Raw genomic sequence first — 19,599 nt, forward strand, 5'->3', positions numbered from 1 at the left:
TTGTAGCCAAAGGGCACAAAGCAGAACCATGTCAGTGATATTAGTAGACGCAGGAAGAGAGGGTGTCTATGTTGTCTTAAACCATTAAACCTTCAGTTGGAAGCTAATTTCGTTCAAAAAGTATGCTATAGAAACACCCTAGTGGTTCAGATTCGGTGCTTTTCACCTCCATTCCTTGTCTCGATGTTGTGCAAAATGTCGTAACCAGCAGCCAACTTATGGTTTGGAAAAGAGTCATATTAAACTCGAAACCTTCACACTGTTTCTCCCTTCACATTTGCTGTCAGACCTGCTGAGAACTCCCAGCACTTTCTGTTTTTATTATAACACGAATTACTGTCTTTATCTTACACATGGACACAAGAAATAGGAGCAGGAGTAGACCACATGGCTCATCGAGCTTGTTCCATCATTCAATTCAATCATGGCTGATCTTGGGCTTCAACTCCATTATCCTGCCCATTCCCCATATCCCTTAATTCCCCAAGAGAGCAAACATCTGCCCATCCCAGCCTTAAATGTATTCAATGATGGAGCATCCACAACCCCCTGGGTAGAGAATTCAAAGACTCACAACCCTTTGCGTGAAGGAAGTTCTCCTCATCTTAGCCCTAAATTATCGGCCCTTTACCCTGAGACAGTGCCCCAGTGTTTTAGACTCCCTGACCAGTGGAAACAATCTCTGTGTCCACTCGATCAAGCCCTCTCAGAATTTTGTAGGTTTCAGTGAGATTGCCATTCATTCTTCTAAACTCCAGAGAATAAAAGCCCCTCTCATTCAGCATCTCATCATAGGACAACCACTTCATCCCAGAGACCAATTTAGTGAACCTTCTCTGTACAATCTCTACTGCCAGTATATCCTTTTATAAAGGTGGAGATGAAAACAGCACACAGGATTCTCGATGCCATCTCACCAAAACATACTTCTTTATTCTTGCTTTTTACAATCCCCTTGCCATCGGCCTTCCTAATTGCTTGCTGCACCTGCATGCTCCCTTTCTCCATTACTTACATAAGTCGCTTTGAACATCAGCACTTACAAATTTCAAAAGCATTCTACTGTTCAAATTTTCCCAGCAAGTGAACATATTCACACACCTGCTTACATTATATCCTATCTGCCATCTTGTTGGCTACTCACATAACCTTCCGATATCCTTTTACAATGCTCTCCTTAAAGGGTACCTTGCCATCAAATTTCCTACATTTTATGTTATAGGCCCCAGTGAGAATTGAACTCACAACCCCTGGTTTACTAGACCAGTGCTCTAACCATTGAGCTATGGAGCCACTTGCTGTATCCTAGTCACAGTAAGTCTCCTAGTGGAACGAGGAACAGGACAACGTTCTGCATCGATGATATTTGATAGACCTGGAAATGTCTGAGATGGAGAACAGAGAATAAAAGATGCGACATGAAAACGGCAGAATTTGATGTGCTTTCAGTGATGAGCTGAGGCTTCGGCCCTTTCACCGCCGTGGCCCGGACTCGATTGCTGGCCAGGCAATGAAGATTTATTGATCTGGTACAAACTGTTAAAACAAGCCTGATTTACTTATTGATTGATATCGAAACGCTCAACAGCTCCGCCCGAATCAGTGGAGTGAGAGTTGAAGTTTCACATCAGAGCTGCAAATGTCACACGTGGAACTGCTTCGAGAAAAAATAAAGTTCCTAATGTCCGATGGATATCAGTTTTGACTTTTTGCATTCACACATTCATTCTATCGATGTGTTAATTGCCTTAACCACTTGACCACAAGGACTCGGTGTCTGTTTAAATGTTGCTCAGTGAAAATTTCAATCGCCCTCCGCTATGTAACATACGGACACTTAGTAGCTAAACAGTCTCCACTCAAAAATACAGAAAGAAAATTCCTCTTGAACCTTTTAAACCTTTTTTTTATTTTCTCTCTACGATTTTAATATGAAGCCACACAACTTTGGTGAATAAAATGTGGGTGGTGAAAATGAGGAACTGAAGCACATTGACACACACAGCGGAACACACACAGACATACAAACCGAGAATGACAGAGGGCTAAGGAGAGACAAACAGCCAGAAAGAAAGGATGTCACCAAACCGGCTCAGTTTTGTTCCATTTCCATATGCAGATTTTGCAAATCCTTGCAGATGAAAGCGCAGGAGTCTTTGTTTGTTTCCATTTATCCGATAACTAATTCTGTTGGCAGCTGGTTAAAATCAGGAATAATGAGAACCGCAGTCAGCAAACCAACATTGGGGAAACCCTGATGGATGTCAATACCATCGCCCTCAACATTTGGCTGCGACTAACAGCACTTCCTGAGGGAAAACATGATCATATCAAATCAGAGATGATTACGAAGTAAGTTGTGCGACCTGTCGTGTCTGTGCTGGCTCTCAGGAAGAGCAACTAAACCAATTCCACTCACACGCCTTTCTCCCACAGCAATTTCTATTTACATTGTCTCTCCTCGTTCACCCTGTCAAAATAAAGGACCACAACCCGCCCCAACCCTCAATCCCATATTAAACTGGAATTGTCTTTTTCTCATCCAAATGGAATTCCTAACGTGCCCGAAAATGGGAAACAACTGAAAATTTGAGAGTGGTGGGATTCGGACCCACTCCTCCAGAGATTGGAACCTGAATCCAGCTCTCCAGTTTGTAGAGCAAATGGAATTAGATTGTAGATATCAGCTCAGAAATAATAATGACCTGCTTGATCAGACTAAAGTTCTTTTGTAATTCGATAAGAAATCAATTGCATAAATAAATAATGTTTGTATCGATAACTGTATGAGGAATCCTAGTCCAACTCTTCATGTCATTGGGTCGGGGAAACTTTGTTAACTAAGGCAAACTGTGCATGGATTCTGCAGAAACTCCTTCTTCAAGCGAGAAATGGACAGTGATTGAAAGGGGGAAAACTCAGGTTTAAGTAAAGAGAGAAGGAATTTGAGACTAATTGGTTAGCTCTTTAAAAATAGCTGGCACAGATACGATGGGGTGAAGGGCTTCACGTTGTAGTAAAAACAGGAAATGCTGGAAAAACTCAACAGGCCTGACAACACCTGTGGAGAGAAAAGCAGAGTTAATGCTTCGAGTCGGCCTGACTCTAAAGAAGAGACATACGGACTCGGAACCTTAACTCAGCTTCTCTCTCCACAGATATTGTCAGACCTGATGGGTTTTTCCCAGCACTTTCTATTTTTATTTCAGATTTCCAGCATCTACAGTATTTTGTTGCCATCTTAGGTCCTGTTACTCAGCTGTGCCATTTGAGGATGACATTGTTGATCAGTCTGTCTCCAGCATTCCTAATGAGAACAGCCGAATTCCATTTCTTCAAAACAAAGACCCAAAGTGCTGCTGCATGACGTCACCGTTTAACATTCCAGACAGCTCCATTGGGATCTTTACAGCGCAGGGTTTGTGCAGGGCAGTGGGAGTCACGGTCATTTCACATGTGGCAGAGCAACGGTTTGAAACTGGGCAAAGACATTATCCAACCTTGTTCATTTAAGTGTGAGTGAATGTTCAATAATTTACATTTGTTGTTAATAATGAACACATGGGTTCGAATCCTGCCGTCTAAGGACATATCATTTAAACAGGAGAAAACACGGACAAACATATCCGTATTTTCTTATTCAGTGGTCAGCATTGGCGCAGTGGTATTGTCGCTGGACTAGGAATCCAGGGATAAAAGCAAAATGCTAAAGATGCTGGAAATCTGAACAAAAAAAAAACACAAAACGCTGGAAAAAAATTCAGCATATCTGGCAGCATCTCTGGAGAAAGACACAGTTAATATTTCGATTCCATATAACTCTTCAGAGTTCTTTGAAAGCAGCACACAGGGCTGAATGGCCTCTTTCTTTGCTGTAACTTTCTATAATTTGATATTTCCAAACACCACGGTTACTTCTTTCACAGTCATTCTGCCATTTTATAATTCACTCTTGCGATTGGGTTCAAAGATTAACTACGTGCACAAGACTGGAAGGAGTCTGCGACTGTGGATAATCGGCACTGTGCACATTCCTGTCATCAGTATCTGGGAGAATCAGGAAGATGAGATCCCAGATTATCTTTACCATGTTATCTGCAAACTCAGTCTTTCTAAAATCTTTGGGTCCCACATTCTCTGTCCCTGCTTTCCGGGGAAAGCTTGGGTTCGTTCATGATCTGACTCTGTCTGCATCAAGCTGCTAATTGACCTGGGAGCTGGACGGGCAGAGGGAGCTGGAGGCGAGGCAGGGACAGGAGAAACAGATGCGACATGAAAGTGTTTAGAATTGGATGTGTGTCAGTTACTTTCAGTGATGAATTTCTGCCGTGTGTTCCCTTGGAAGTTTCACAGGTGCCGCAGAGATGAGGTTGGTGGGTTTAGGAAATTGAAATTTACACCTGAGCAGCTTGTGGGGCCATTTCACCTCATTGTCAATCTCATGTTTCAGCCTATAGAAACCGTTGTTGTCATTGACTGAAGAATTCATTCCATTTACGATGGAAACATGGATAAAAGCAGCGTAGATAAACCAAGCTGATAACGGCTCACCAGCTTCCCTGTTGGTCTAGTCGTCAGGATTCTGCGTTCTCACCGCTGCGGCCTGGGTTTGATTCCTGGTCAGTGAACGTCAATTTATTGATTTTGTGAAATTGTTGAAACGAATATTAATTTCTTATAGATTGAAAACATTTAACAGCTCCACCAGAATCATTTGGGTGACAGGTGAAGTTTCGCCTCCGAGCTGGAAATGTCACATTTGGAAGCTAGAAACAAATACAAAGGCGGAGTGAAAGGAGGTTTGCTGGTTGCAAAGCACTTCCCACAGAGATGGTGCCACCAGGCAAAGTATGGGTGAGAGAAGGGCGAACTTTGCTGCGTCGTGTTTACACCGACATAAATATTACTCCTGATCGATCAATCAATCTCAACTGCTCCTTGACAGCAGCGCGCCAGGCCGAATGGTCCCTTTCTTTGGTGTACCTTTCTCTAATTTTAAGTTTCCCGACACCATGGAGGCTTCTTTCAAAGTAATTCTGACACTTTATAACCTATCCGAGCGAGATGTACTTTCTTACCTTGTATTCGGCTCGTTTGAAACCAAAACACGGAGAAATCCAATGAGTTTTCTTGTCATTGCTAGCACGAGATTTGTTATGAGACTAATTGAGCGACACAATCCTTCACTGGAGCTCACCACGTCCAAAGAGCACTGTTATCATCAGCCTGTTATTCAAGGTACTTCTTGCAGTAAATCTGCTGAACAACGTAAACTTCTCACAGCTCTGCTTTCTTCACATTGAAACCTGGTGAATAAGTATGAACATTTCAACGCTGAACAACGTATTCAAGACTGGAAGGAGAGTGTGACCGTGGATAATCGGCATTGTGCATATTCCTGTAATCAGCACTTGGGAGAATCAGGAAGATCCTGGTGTCTCTTCACCCTATTATCTGTAACCCAATCAATGTTGTGTTTTATGTTTGCACTAACTGATTGTGTTTGCATCAAACATCTACCTGGACAGGCAGAGAGAGCTGGAGGTGAGGCAAAAAGAGATGTGACATGAAAGTGCTTTAAATTTGATGTACATCAAGTGCTTTCAGTGGTCAATATCTGTCGTGTGCTGCCTTGCACGTTTCACAGGAACTGCAGTGGAGGTTGGTGATTATTTGTTTGTAAGGAGCTGCGCCCAAAGTGGGGCGAACCCACGACCCTGAGATTATAAGACTTATGCTATACCGACTGAGTTAGCCGAGCATATAAAAGAAATGTGTTCCATATCCCAACAAACATGAAGACAACTGTTGTTTTCCACTTGATACCTCAGTTTGTTCTGAATTTCAAAGTGTAGAAGGTAATCGACCTACAAAATCCCCAAGGTTGCAATGCATTCCTCTCACTATCAATAACATCATTCCCATCTCCCACTTCTTAGTTGCACCTCCTTACAAACACTACAAACTCCTACTGCATCTTTCATCCTCACATTTTTCTCTGTAACATTTTCATCTGAAGCTGCACAACTAATATGAATTAAGTTGGTGATGGTAAAAGTTTGTTCACCCCCTCGGGGAACTGAAACACACTGACACACACACACAGAGGAACACACACACAGACATATACACCGAGAGTGACAGAAGACAAGGAGTTGTATCTAAGGAGACACAAACATCCAGAAAGCGAGCATGACGCCAAGTTTTGCTTCATTTCCACCGCAGGTTTCGTGAATATTTTCGGGAATGAACAGAAATAGGAAAACGCCCCCGTGTTTTGATGGATTTTATTCCATTTAACCGATAATTAGCTCTGTAGACACACAGTTAAATCCAGAAATAACGAGAAGCGGGAAACCCCATCGCCTTAAAAACTCAGCCACGACGACTGGCCCTGTGGGCAGGTTAGCATCGTTGGTATAATACTATAGATGGCTGGAGCAAAGGAGGAGGACATTCGGCCCATCAGCGAATTCAAAAACCCCGCCTTTTCTCCACAGCCATTTATATTTTTATTGTCTCTCCTCGTTCCTCCTTTTAAAGTGAAACACCGCACACACCGGCTTTAACTGTGAGTTGGCGCTTTGTCGACCAAGAGGGCAATTTTAGCAGCATTGGGATTAGAAACCACGCTCCAATAAAGAATGAAATCTTAAACCATCAACAATCACGACAGCTGCACTACCGAGCTCAGGATAGGACTGCCCATCACCTTGGCTGGTGCTGCTATTGAAATAGAACAGAATCAAAGCAGCAACAATACGTCATAAGGCCCCACAAGCCTCCTCCGTCACTTAATAAGATCATGGCAGATCCCCAACCTCAACACCAATTTCCCACCCGATCCCGATCGCCCTTCATTCCCTTACAGCCCAAAAATCAGGAGAATTTTTGGACTTTTTTCTTCCATTGATCCGACAGTTCTGTGGACACCTGGTTGAAATCAGCAATAATAAGAAGCACAGTCGGTAAGATTGGAACTTTTCTGGGGAAACCCCAGTGGATTTTAAAAGCATCGTTTTCACCACTCGGACACGATGATTGACCAAGGATCCAATGCTTTCCACTCAATCATCAATAACACCATTCACTGCTTCTGCTTCACAGCTGCACCTCCTTCCAAACATTGTGATCAATTTTCCTCAGGATCTGTTTCTGGATTTAATTTTTACCTGCTTTGTGTCCTCATTTTGAAAACAGATTCGCTTCAAATCCAACACAATTTGAATTGCAAACCTGACGGACAACCAATGGAAAACAAGTCATTCGGTAACACAAATCCCATGGTGCTCATTTTCAGATTTACAACAGTCAGCTTTTCAATAAAATGAAGGAATTTTACAGTGAAGAGATTTAGAAAGTTTGTGTGACTTTTAGTTGTGACTCATACACTCGGGTATTCTGTAAAAGCTGCCTAGAGGTTTAGTGACTGGGATATAATTTACCTGCGTTTTCCTGAGCCTGTGCTCGGTGTATTGGGAGGTTTGGCCCGGGTTGGTGTATCTTGTGTCGCAGGGATGGGCAGTAACCCGCTGACTGAAGCTGTAGTCGCCGTTTTCTGCCGGCAGCGGGTGATTGGAGAGTGCGGGGCCGGAATATTGCAGCTTTTCTGCTTTTCCCTGTCTCACTCATTGAGGAAGAGAGAATAATTGATGGGTTTGTTTGAATCCAATAACTTTATAAATTTCCAATGGGTTAGATGTTGGCACATGGTATGCTAATTGTTTTCTCATTATATTTGAAATGAATATTCGAAGAAAATCCATTTGCCTGGGAGCTCACTGGATAACAGTGGAGTCGCCAACATTTCGGGGGTCCTGACATTCAGCTCAAGTACCCATTGACAACCGGGAAAGGAGTAACAATGAACGCTAAAGGGTGAGACCACCCTGGGTGGTCTCGAACCACCAACCTTTCTGTTAACAGCCGAACACGCTGACCAATTGCGCCACAGAGACCGAGAACGAGCAAGTTAAAGCTTCAGATTGCTGCTACCGGAATGACAATTGTTCTCTCAGTTTCACATTTCCAAAATAAAGGGTGGGACATTCATTGTGGATACATGGAAACAGTCTGATCCCAACCAAGGCAGACACATCCATGTCACTGGGAACCAGCTCTCCTACAACCGGTGTGCCTCCCTTCAAGCCTTTCGCTGTCCTGTCTGTTACCAAGTATTCTGATCGTCCCATAGCCGATATTAGGTTTGAATTCCTGATGTGCAGAAACGAGAATCCTTTCAATGTCTCAGATCACTAATAACATCAGAGTCAATGTTCCAGCGTCTGAAAGAAGGGAAAGGTGTTTTGACTGTCTCTGGTCAGTCGGACAGTTCACCCTTCATTCTCCTCGGATTCCGGTTCCCAAAGAGTTTCTAAAGATTCACAAAGCTGGAGACTGAATTTTCTGGTTTGGTTCCTTCTCCATTTTCCCACCTGCCAATTGACAATATTTTCCAAAACCTCGTCTCAATCCTCCGCCTTGCATCACGTCCAGGGATGAGGAAATGCATTTTTGTGGAGCGATTACAGAGACCGGGATTGTTCTTTTTTGAGCAAGGAAGGTTAAACGGAGATTTCATGGAGCTGTTCAAAATGATGGGGGTGGGGGCGATGGGGACGGGGCAGTTTGATAGAGCAGATAGGGAGAGACTTTTTCCACTGACAAGGGTCACGAACCAGAGGATTGGGATTTAAGATAGTTAAAGAAAGACAGACTTGCTTTGAAATCGCGCTTTTCCCGACCAGTGGGCGTCTCAAAGCGCTTTCCAGCCAATGAAGGGCTTTTTGAAGTGTGGTCATTGTTGTGATGCACGAAACACGGCAGCCAATCACCGCTCAGCAAACTCCCACAAACAGCAACATCATCATGATCGGACAACCTGTTTCAGGATTGGAACCTTGCTTCCAGCAGTGGCTTTAAAATCCATTAGCGTCTCGCTGCTCAGGTTCAACTCATGCTGACACGCCTATCATGACTTTCTCCATGGCCCTGCTGAATTGATTCTGGATTAAGTGGATTAAAAACTTTCCACCTCTGGATCCAAATCATGTGCAAAATGACAAGAACACTTTGCACTGATTTTACTCAGTCCCATGACATCAAAGGGAAGAAGGTGAATTTTGCTGAAATGGGTTGTAAGATGATAGAATGACTGTGAGTGCAGCAGCAGTGGGGATGGAAATGAAACAATTATAGAAAGTTACAGCACTGAAAGAGGCCGTTCGGCCAGGCGTGCTGCTTTAAAGAACAGTTGTGATTGGTTGATCAGGAGTGATATTTGTCCCAGTTTGAAAAGCAGGAAGAAAAATCTGTCCCATTCCCATCCACATTTTGCACCATCATCCCTTTAGTCAGTTTCTCTCTCATGCCTTGTAAGCTATCTCAGTCCTTCCCTTTTGTCCTTTCACTCAGCTCTCTCCGCCTCTGGACTTGTTTTCCACCTGTTACATCTCTGACTATTTCAGCACTGATGAAAGATCATCCGGCTGGAAGATTAACCCTGTTTCTCACTCCACAGAAGCTGCCAGACCTGGTTTCATTTAATAAGGAATTCATGTTCATTGTGATAGTTCACACAGCGGGAAGGAAAAGGTTTTCCCTGGTTGGGAATTTAACCTAGGCTGCAGCGGTGAAAGCGCCAAATCTTAAGCATAAAACTCCGACTTTCAGTGAAGCTGAGGACAGGTTTCACTCATAAACCAGCAACTGTGATATTAACAAAGTGGGATGGAGAAAGACTCAGTTTGAACAGTGACACTGCTGGAGGAAAGGAGAGCTAGGGATCACCCATAAATGCAGCAAAGTTTAGAAAAAAAACAGTAATGTCCAGCATGGGGCTTAAACCCACATCCCTCAGGTTAAGACTCTCAGGCTCAACCAACTGAGCTAACAACACATAAAGTGAAGTACGATTTTTTTTTACCTGGAGCCTCAGCTTGTTCTGAATTTCAAAATGTGGAAGGTAATCGACCTACAAAAGCCCCAAGGTTGCAATGCATTCCTCTCAATCATCAATAACATCATCCACATCTTCCACTTCGCAGCTGCACCTCATTCCAAACATTGCAAATTCCTCCTGCATTTTTCTACCCCAAATTTTTCTCTGTAACATTTTAATATGAAGGTGCAGAATTAATGTGAATAAAGCTCGTGATGATAAGAATGTGTTCACCCCCTCTGGAACTGAACCACATTGACACACACAGAGGAATACAGACAGACACATACACTAAGGGACAGAGGCCGAAGGAGAGAAAACAAGGATGGCACCATTGTAGCCAGTTATTGCTCCATTTCAGACTGCAAATTTAGAGAATGTTTGCAGATGCACAGAAATTAGAAACTCAAGGCTGCTGGGGTGTTCTTGATTTTATTTAACCGATAATTAATTCTGCAGATAGCTTGTTGCAATCAGGAATGATGAGAAGGGGAATTGGTAGCACTCAAACCAAAGCCCCCAATGGATTTCAAACATATCACTTCAACCACTCAGCCAGGACTGCCCACTAATAAACTCATATTGTAGAAATAATAGAATAGATACAGGGAGTTTCAGAGTAAAAAGGCCTTTCAATCTGTGTCATTGCTCCACCTTTTCCCAGTCACCCTGGGATTTACACGGCCTCCCCTCAATCTTCCGTCCGGAATACAACACTGCACAGCTCAGCTGCCTCTTCGCCGCATGGAGAATTTTATGGAAGCGCCTTAAACAACAAATCACTTGAAAGTTTGGCAGTGGTGGGAGCTGAGCCCTCATCGCCATAGAGGTGAGACCAGAACCAACAACTGAGCTCACTCAGTCTCACTACCATATTCACATTATACACAGCCATTGTGTTGACTGGCATTGGTACTGAATTAGTAAATTAAAAAAAACTATGATCAAGAATGGGCAGAAACCTGATTGGAGGGATTCAAACCTGGAGTTCTGGGAAAGATGGACATGGATTTGGGGGATTACAAAACATTTAAGGATTTTTGAAAGGAAAGTGAAGCTCGAGATGGGGCGGCAGCATGCAAAGATGGAGGAGTGAAGGGTTTGTTTTTATTTAAGGTCAGCGGTAATGATGGAAGATTTAAAGGAGAGTGGGACAGTACCTGGAATGAGAGAACCATTGACAATGACGGCAAACATGGGGAAGTTGGGTGGACAGTAGTTAAGTGGGAATGGGGTCGATGGAGCAGAGGGCGCTGAGAGGGCATGAGGGGAGATGGGGGAAACAAAAGAAAGATGTGGGTTCAGGTCTTGGACAAGGGAGAGCTTTAGAGACAGTTTGTCCCAGTGGGTTAGTGGAAGTGAGGGAAGCAGCAGAGGCAGCTGATCGGATTGTCTCAATCTTTTTTTTTGCAAAAATATACTTTATTCTTAAATCTTCAAAAACATTTCGAACCATTTCAAAATCACCATTACAAAAATACAATGAGGTTCAACTTTTACAACATGAATCACAAGGTGTATCAGTACAAACAATGAATATTACAATCATTGCATTGGTTCAGTTCAGCAGTTCTACCTGCTGTGCTGACAGGCTAAATGCTGACTGTTTATATGTGTAGTATACACAGTCTTAGTTCTGCACTTTTACATTCGGAGCTGACAAGAACTTAATCAGCACGATTGCCTTGATTGTGAACAGCAGCAGTTCAACAGGGTCACTGCCAGTTTGGGCTGGCCCTACTTATCAAGGTAACGTTTAGCATTACATCAATAAAGAAACAAAGAAACGGACAGACAGATAGATAATAGAGATAAATAGATAGATAGGTAGATAAATCACTATAGACACTATAAGACAGTATTAATTTCAGTGCCTGTTTAAGCCAGGTATGTAGGCAGTATTTCCCAATGATTGGAGGTTCGCATCAAACAGCCTGTTCTTTGGATTGTTGCAGCAGGCAAAGTACTGACTGTACCCAGCTAGCCCGAGCTTGCAAAACTCAAAACATCCTGTCCAACATTATATGTGATTCCGCGATTGAACAGCACTTGCTAACCAATCCTGATTCTGCTAACAATTGCATTGAAAACCAATTTAAGATTGTCAGTCGGGTTTGCAGTCTGGCTCAGTGACGAATGTTTGAATTCACAGATATTCAAACACAGGCCCTGTCCTTTGCAGACTGAAGCTGCATGTGTATGAATAAAGCCATTTCCAAACAATCAATAAGCTTGGGGGACCGCGATTCCCAGGTTCATTCTCCATGATGATGCCTTAACAAGCAGAGTCGACCTGCCTGGTTTGAATGTGAAACAAGGAGCTTAGCAGTTAACAGTTATCTTTCCTCTGCTGCAGCACCCATGGCAACTGCTCTAGCAATCAGAGCTCACTTCCTAACCAATCAGCAATCTCTTCTCATGCAAGTTAACTTGTAAGCGTATTTACTGCTGGTTTACCTGGTGCAGTTATCCTGATGAGGGCAAGACGGACAACTTGGAAAGCATGCCTCTTGTTCAGCAACACATGTATTTAATTTTCATTCTCGAACAGTGACTGAAAACAATTGATAAAACTCTCAGGTTTATTTCTGGATCATTATCTTATAATAAGGATGCAAACGCTCTGAAACTTTGCTTTCTTGAGGAGACTAAGGTGAACTGCCCTGACTGTAAGTTTAAAATTTCAAAGAGTAGATGTAAAGATATGATTTCAATTTTTGGTCAAGTAAACTGTTCAAAACGAAGGCCTAAATCATTAGACAGCCACTTTCAAGTCCTATAGAGTATTCAGGAGAAACAGATACAGCCAGAGACTGATAACAGCGCGAAATGCCTTGCCACAAGATGTAATTGAGACGAATAGAAGGGGGGTGTCTTTAAAGGGAGTATAAATAGTTACTTGAGCGAGAAAGGAATAGAGGATCTGTTGAAACAGTGAGATGAAATAAAGTCGAAGAGCTTTATAGGAATCATAAACAGCAGCTTAGGGCTATTTACCCAATTGGCCTATTTCAATGTTTTAACTCGTATGTCATACCGCTTTTTCTTATCAAATTCCATCTTGCTTTCCATTTTTTTGTCTGGTCAAGCGTAATTTACGCCGCTGGAGGGCGCTTGAAAAAACCCCCGAGTTTCCCGGGCTTCATGAATTTACCTGTTCCTCCTGCGTGATTGGAGAATGTAATGGGCAACAACCATTCCGCCCGCCAGGCGCACACCAACCTGTTTATGAACTGTAATAACAAGCTAGCACCGGCAGGTGCCAGCAAAGTGCGGCTTACTTTCACCAGACAAAATGTTGGGCCATTTCTCCAACCAGTGAGCGCAAGCCGGGTGAACGTAAATAATTGATGACTGTGGAATACAAGGAACAGGGTAAAAATAAAATAACTTCTCGCACATGTCAGAGCGGTGAAAAATGGTCACAATTTTACAGTCGATAATTGTGAAATGTTCTGTAAAGCTTAACAACTTATCGCAGCACCGGTGAAGTTACAGTTTCTTGTTCACGGCAGGTGTTTCCGTGTTCTGGCCCGAGCTGGTCGTATGGAGAATAATATGAAACACAACAAGAATGGTACTGACAATGTTAACTTTAACTATAATGATAATGATGATGATAATCATAAGATTAATTATATTGTCAATGAGAATGACCATGATAATAATAATGTTAATAATGGGAAATATAACAAGAATAATAACAACAATGATTATATTTATGATAAAGTAGCGATAATGATAATTTTAATAATGATAATAATGATGATTTTCATTTTGTTAATAATAATTATTATAGAAACAATCTTATTGATAATCATAATGCTAACAATAATAATATAATAATGATGCTGATGCTGATGATGATTCTCACAATATGTCAGATGTTTCTATCCCCTGCCGAATGGGTTGCATTGGATGTTGTGATTGAACTCGAAACTTAGACAGGTCCGTCTTTGTTCTTCGACGAATGTCAGTGCGACAGTCAGAAAGAAATTGCTGGGCAAAACTATTACCTGATGCACTTTGTTCTCCCCACCGCAGAGTAAACCCATGCCGAGCAAAGGCAGCGAACTAGACCGGGCAGCAATGATTTAGGAAATGAAATGTCAGGTTGTGCGAGATGCAGCTTTGGAATACATTGGAGACAGTGGAACGCTGCAGGTTCAGTATAAACCCACATATGTCTCAGTAATATTATCAATTCACATCGTCCACGTTCTCATCAGCAATTTGATTAAACAGTTTTGTTTTTTTCTGATCCACTGTTATAATGCACAATGTGGCCGTTAAATGTCTCGGATTGATATAGCATGATTAATCGCTACCTTTTAGATACTGTGAGTTTTGAGAAATACAGAGAGGCTGCTCAGGAAATCTGCCTGCAACTGATAGTGGCGGTGAACGGTTTCTATGGTTACTCACTGCTCAGCAAAACAGGAAACTGACTGAGAAACCATTATGTGCCGCAGATATAAACACAATGCAGTCGGAAAAAAATGTTATTAACTATTCTCAACAATGATAAAATGCGTATCCATTGCATTGCTCTGCTACCTCCCATAGTCCTGTATCAATTCACAAACTAATCCCATTGTCCCGTGAATCCCCAATAGCTGTGTATCAATTCATAAATTAATCTCAACGCCCGGTCCCTCACCATTAACATTAACCCAGTAACATTCTTGAACAGACAACTCTCTGTTCCTCTATATGACTCTGTGTCCTTCTATATTATTCCATGTCCCTCGATCTCACTCTGTGCCACTCTATATTACTCTGTATTACCCTGTGTCCCTCTGTATTACTCTGTGTCCCTCTATCTCACTCTTTGCCACTCTATATTACTCTGTATCTCTCTATATCATTCTGTGTTCCTGTATTTAGCCTGTGTCACTCTATTACTACTTTTTATTACTCCATCAATACAATATGACGGCTGGCTTTAGGACCTCGCGGCCACTGCTCCAACTTTGTTCCCAGAAACGGGGATGAAACTTCCGCGTCGGAGTGAATTCAGATTAAAGCCCGGGAGAGGAGCGAGATCCGGGGTGAGGACATCGCGGAGAGACAGAGAAAGAAACCAGGGGAGACAGGTGAGAATATATATATATATATATATAGAGAGAGAGAGAGAGAGAGAGAGACACACACAGAGTGAGAGAGAAAGTCAGGGAGAGAAAGAGACAGAGTGAGAGAGAGAGAGAGAGAGATCGGGGACAGAGAGAGAGAAAGGGAGAGACAGCGAGATAGAAAGAGGGAGAGAGACGGAGAGAGTGAGAGAGAGAGAAAGTGAGAGAGAGAGGGAGTGAGAGAGAGACAGAGGGACAGAGAGAGAAAGAGAAAGAGAGACAGGGAGAGAGACAGAGAGATGGAGTCAGAGACAGTGAGAGATGGTGGGTGGGTAGCAACAATCAAATTAAATCACTGTGATTAACGACCAATCTTCTCCCCCCTCTCTCCTTCCCCTCCCCCTCTCTTTCCTCCTCTCTCTTTCCCTCCTCTTCTCTCTCTCCCTCCCCCTCCGTCCCCCTCTCTCCCTCCGTGCCCCTCTCTCTCCCTCTGCTCCTCTGCCCCTGCCTCTCTCCCTTGATCCCTCTCTCTCCATGTCTCTCCCTCTCTCTTCACTTCTCTTTGTCTGCCGCTCTATTTTTCTCTGTTTTTCTCTCTGTCCCCGACTCTCACTCTTATCCCTGTTGCTCTCTCTCCATCTCTAACGTTCCTCTCTACCTGTCTCCCCCTCACTCTCCACATCTCTCTCTCCCTCTGTCCCTTCCTCCCTCCATCTCTCCGTCTCTCTCCAACTCTCCCTCTCTCTCTCTCCCTTTCCATCTGTCTCTCTTTCCCTCTCCATCTCTCTCCACCACTCTGTCTCTGTCTCCCTCCGTCTCTCTCTGTACCTCTGTCTCTTCCTCTCTCCGTATTTCTCTCTCTCTCTCTCCCTCTCCATGTCTCTCTCTCTCTGTCTCTCTCTCTCACTCTCTTTCTCCCCATGTCTCTCTCTGTGACTCTCTCTCTGTTTCTCTCTGGCTCTATCATCTCTTTGTGTCTCTCACTCCCTCTGTCTGTCTCTCTCCCTTCTGGTCTCTCTCTCTCCCTGCCTGTCTTGCCCTGTCTCACTCTCTCTGTCTCCCTCTCTCTGTGTCTCGCTGTCTTTCTCTGTCTCTCACTCTCTCTCCTTGTCTTTCTCTGTCTCTCTCTCTCTCTCTGTCTCCCTGTTTTTCTCTCTAAATATCTGCCCCTCTCTCTCTCCCTGTCTCTCTTGCTCTGTCTCTCTCTCTCTCTCTCTCTCTGTCTCTATCTGTGTGTGTCTCTCTCTCTCCCTGTCTCTCTCTGTCTCTCTCTCCCTGTCTCTGTGTCTCTCTCTCTCTGTCTCTCTCTCTCCCTGTCTCTGTGTGTGTGTCTCTCCCTCTCTCTCTCTCCCTGTCTCTATCTGTGTGTGTCTCTCTCTCCCTGTCTCTATCTGTGTCTCTCTCTCCCCGTCTCTCTCTCCATTTCTATCTGTGTCTCTCTCTCCCTGTCTCTATCTGTGTTTCTCTCTCTCTCCCTGTCTCTCTCTCTCCCTGTCTCTATCTGTGTGTGTCTCTCTCTCCCTGTCTCTGTGTGTCTCTCTCTCTGTCTCTCTCTCTCCCTGTCTCTGTGTGTGTGTCTCTCTCTCCTTCTCTCTCTCTCTCCCTGTCTCTATCTGTGTGTGTCTCTCTCCGTCTCTCTCTCCCTGTCTCTATCTGTGTGTCTCTCTCTCTCCCTGTCTCTCTTTCTCCCTGTCTCTGTGTGTCTCTCTCTCCCTGTCTCTATCTGTGTGTGTGTGTCTCTCTCTCTCCCTGTCTCTCTCTCTCTCTGTGTCTCTCTCTCTCTCCCTGTCTCTATCTGTGTGTCTCTCTCTCTCCCTGTCTCTCTTTCTCCCCGTCTCTGTGTGTCTCTCTCTCCCTGTCTCTATCTGTGTGTGTGTCTCTCTCTCTCCCTGTCTCTCTCTGTCTCTATCTGTGTGTCTCCCTCTCTCTCTCTGTCTCCCTCTCTCTCTCCACCCCGTTTATCCCACAGGTCCCTCCCCGGAGAACGGGAGACCCCACCCCCCAACCACCGCCACCAATGAAGCTGAACACCCGGGCGGTGGCCGCCTATGCGCTGCGCCCATGGCCCGTGGACCGCCAGGGCTTCCTGCTGATGAAGGGGCAGCTGAAGCCCTCGTACCACCGCCGTTGGTTCGTGCTGCGGGGCAACCTGCTCTTCTACTTCGAGCGGCCGGGCGAGGCGGTGCCGCAGGGGCTGGTGCTGCTGGAGGGCTGCGCGGTGGAGCTGTGCCCGCCGGCGCCCAGGGGGGGGAGCTGGGCCTTCTCGCTGGGCGGCGGCGGCGGGTGGGCCGCTGGCGGGCGCCGGTACGAGCTGGTGGCCGAGGGGCCCGAGGAGCAGGAGGCCTGGGTCCGCGCCCTCTCCTGCGCCAGCCTGGCCTACCTGCGCGGCCTGGTGCGCGACCTGCAGGCCCAGTACGACGGGCTCCACAGGAGCCCCGGGTGGGGCGGTGCCGCCGCCGTCTCCCCGGCAACGCTGTGGCGGGAGGCCGAGGGCCGGAGCCTGGGGGCAGCGTCTCCCCCCGGCGGGCGGCGCCCCCGCCGCTGGCCTGGGCCCTGGCCCTCTGAGCGGGCGGCCCGAGACCCCCGGCCCCAGCCCCAGGCCCCCAACCCCCCCGATGACTTCCTGAGCCTTCACCGGCGCTACGGAGCCGAGGTGGAGCGGGCGCGGAGGGAGTGGCAGCTGAGGAGGGCACGGGGGGTCTCGGACCAGCCGCCCGTGGGGACCCTGATCGATTGGAGCTGATAACCCCCACCCCCACCCCCACCCCACCCCCCACCCCCAACCCACAACCCACCCCCACCCCCACCCCACCCCCCACCCCCAACCCCCAACCCACAACCCACCCCCACCCCCAACCCCCACCCCCAACCCCAACCCCCAACCCCAACCCGTCTCCGGAACCCCAGATCACCACTACCCCCCCCCCCCAGCTCCCGATCCCCATCCCTCTCTCCCCATTCCGGGCCCCCGATCCCCATCCCCATCCCTCTCTCCCCATTCCGGGCTCCCGATCCCCATCCCTCTCTCCCCATTCCGGGCCCCCGATCCCCATCCCTCTTTCCCCATTCCAGACTCCCGATCCCTAGCCCTCTCCCTCTCCCGCTCCAGACTCTGATTCCGAGTTCCCGACCCCATTCCTCTCTCCCCATTCCGGACTCCCGATCCCCCAGCTCCCGGGCCCCAGCCCTTCCCCGGTGACTGTCGGAGACCGAAACAAACTCTTCACAACCTTGGGGTCACATTCGACCTCGAGATGAGCTCCCGGCCTCATATCCACCAGGCCGCTAAGACCACCTGTTTTCCCCCTCCCTAACATCACATGGCTCCTTCCCCCGTCTCGGCTCATCGGCTGCAGAAGCCCTCGTCCACCCCTTCATTCCCTCCGGACTCAACTATTCCAGCCGCTCTCCCGGCCGCTTTCCCACATTCGACCCTCCGTAAACTTCAGCTGACCCCAAATTCCTCTGCCCCCGTCTCCTTACTCGGACCAGGTCCCGTTCACCCGTCATCCCGTGTGCTCGCTGACCCACACTGGCTCCCGGTCTGGCAATGCCTCCATTTTCAAATTCACACCCTCATTTTCAAATCCCTCCATGGCCCTCACTCTTCCTCCCCCTATCTCTGCCCCTACAACCCTCCCTATCTCTGTAACCTCCTCCAGCCCCTACAACGCTCCCTATCTGTGTAACCTCTTCCAGCCCCTACAATGCTCCCTATATGTGTAACCTCCTCCAGCCCCTACAACACTCCCTATCTGTGTAACCTCCTCCAGCCCCTACAACGCTCCCTATCTGTGTAACCTTCTCCAGCCCCTACAACGCTCCCTATCTCTGTAACCTCCTCCAGTCCCTACAACCCTCCCTATCTCTGTAACCTATTCCAGCCCCTACAAGCCTCCCTATCTCTGTAACCTCCTCCAGCCCCTACAACCCTCTCTATCTCTGTAACCTCCTCCAGCCCCTACAACCCTCCCTATCTGTGTAACCTCTTCCAGCCCCTACAACGCTCCCTATATGTGTAACCTCCTCCAGCCCCTACAACGCTCCCTATCTGTGTAACCTCCTCCAGCCCCTACAACGCTCCCTATCTGTGTAACCTCCTCCAGTCCCTACAATGCTCCCTATCTGTGTAACCTTCTCCAGTCCCTACAACCCTCCCTATCTCTGTAACCTACTCCAGCCCCTACAAGCCTCCCTATCTCTGTAACCTCCTCCAGCCCCTACAACGGTCCCTACCTCTGTAACCTCCTATGACCCTCCGTGATCTTTGTGCTCCTCCAATCCCAGCCTCTCGGGCATTCCCCGATTCCCATCGCTCCGCCATTGGAGGCCATGACTTTGGCTGCCTGGGAGGAGGCCCTAAGCTCTGGAATCCCTCCCTCCCTCGACCTCTCCATCCCTCTCTCTCCCCCTTTAAGATTCTCCTTAAAAACTGACCTCTTTTATACTCGTTCCTGTGAAGCCTTTTGGGATGTTATATATTTTTTAAAGGTGCTATACCAATGTAAATTGCTGAGAATGTGGAATTATCTGATGCTGTATCTGTCTAATACTGCTTGATGCTCTGATGTTCAATTGCTGATTTTC

General features: G+C 46.2%; 1 protein-coding gene and 1 non-coding gene across 3 annotated transcripts; one reads left to right on the plus strand and one right to left on the minus strand.

Moving 5' to 3' along the window:
• Window positions 1-1,220: 1,220 nt before the first annotated feature.
• On the minus strand, window positions 1,221-1,293 carry trnat-agu. The gene has a single exon. It is a non-coding gene; the product is annotated as a tRNA-Thr (tRNA).
• Window positions 1,294-11,444: 10,151 nt separating this feature from the next.
• On the plus strand, window positions 11,445-17,774 carry LOC121273881 (sesquipedalian-1-like). 2 transcript variants are annotated; one of them, XM_041181030.1, is made up of 5 exons: window positions 11,445-13,315; window positions 13,456-13,517; window positions 13,985-14,104; window positions 14,890-15,036; window positions 16,982-17,774. In XM_041181030.1, exons 3-5 carry the CDS (start codon window positions 14,042-14,044, stop codon window positions 17,753-17,755), a joined length of 984 nt encoding a protein of 327 aa, XP_041036964.1. In that variant the 5' UTR covers window positions 11,445-13,315; window positions 13,456-13,517; window positions 13,985-14,041; the 3' UTR covers window positions 17,756-17,774. The 2 variants fall into 2 exon arrangements, with proteins under 2 accessions (XP_041036964.1, XP_041036965.1); XM_041181031.1 differs by lacking the exons at window positions 11,445-13,315; window positions 13,456-13,517 and having other exon boundaries at window positions 13,527-14,104.
• The last annotated feature ends 1,825 nt before the right edge of the window (window positions 17,775-19,599 follow it).

Source organism: Carcharodon carcharias (assembly GCF_017639515.1).
Source record: "Carcharodon carcharias isolate sCarCar2 chromosome 27 unlocalized genomic scaffold, sCarCar2.pri SUPER_27_unloc_2, whole genome shotgun sequence".
Classification (NCBI taxonomy): Eukaryota; Metazoa; Chordata; class Chondrichthyes; order Lamniformes; family Lamnidae; genus Carcharodon; species Carcharodon carcharias.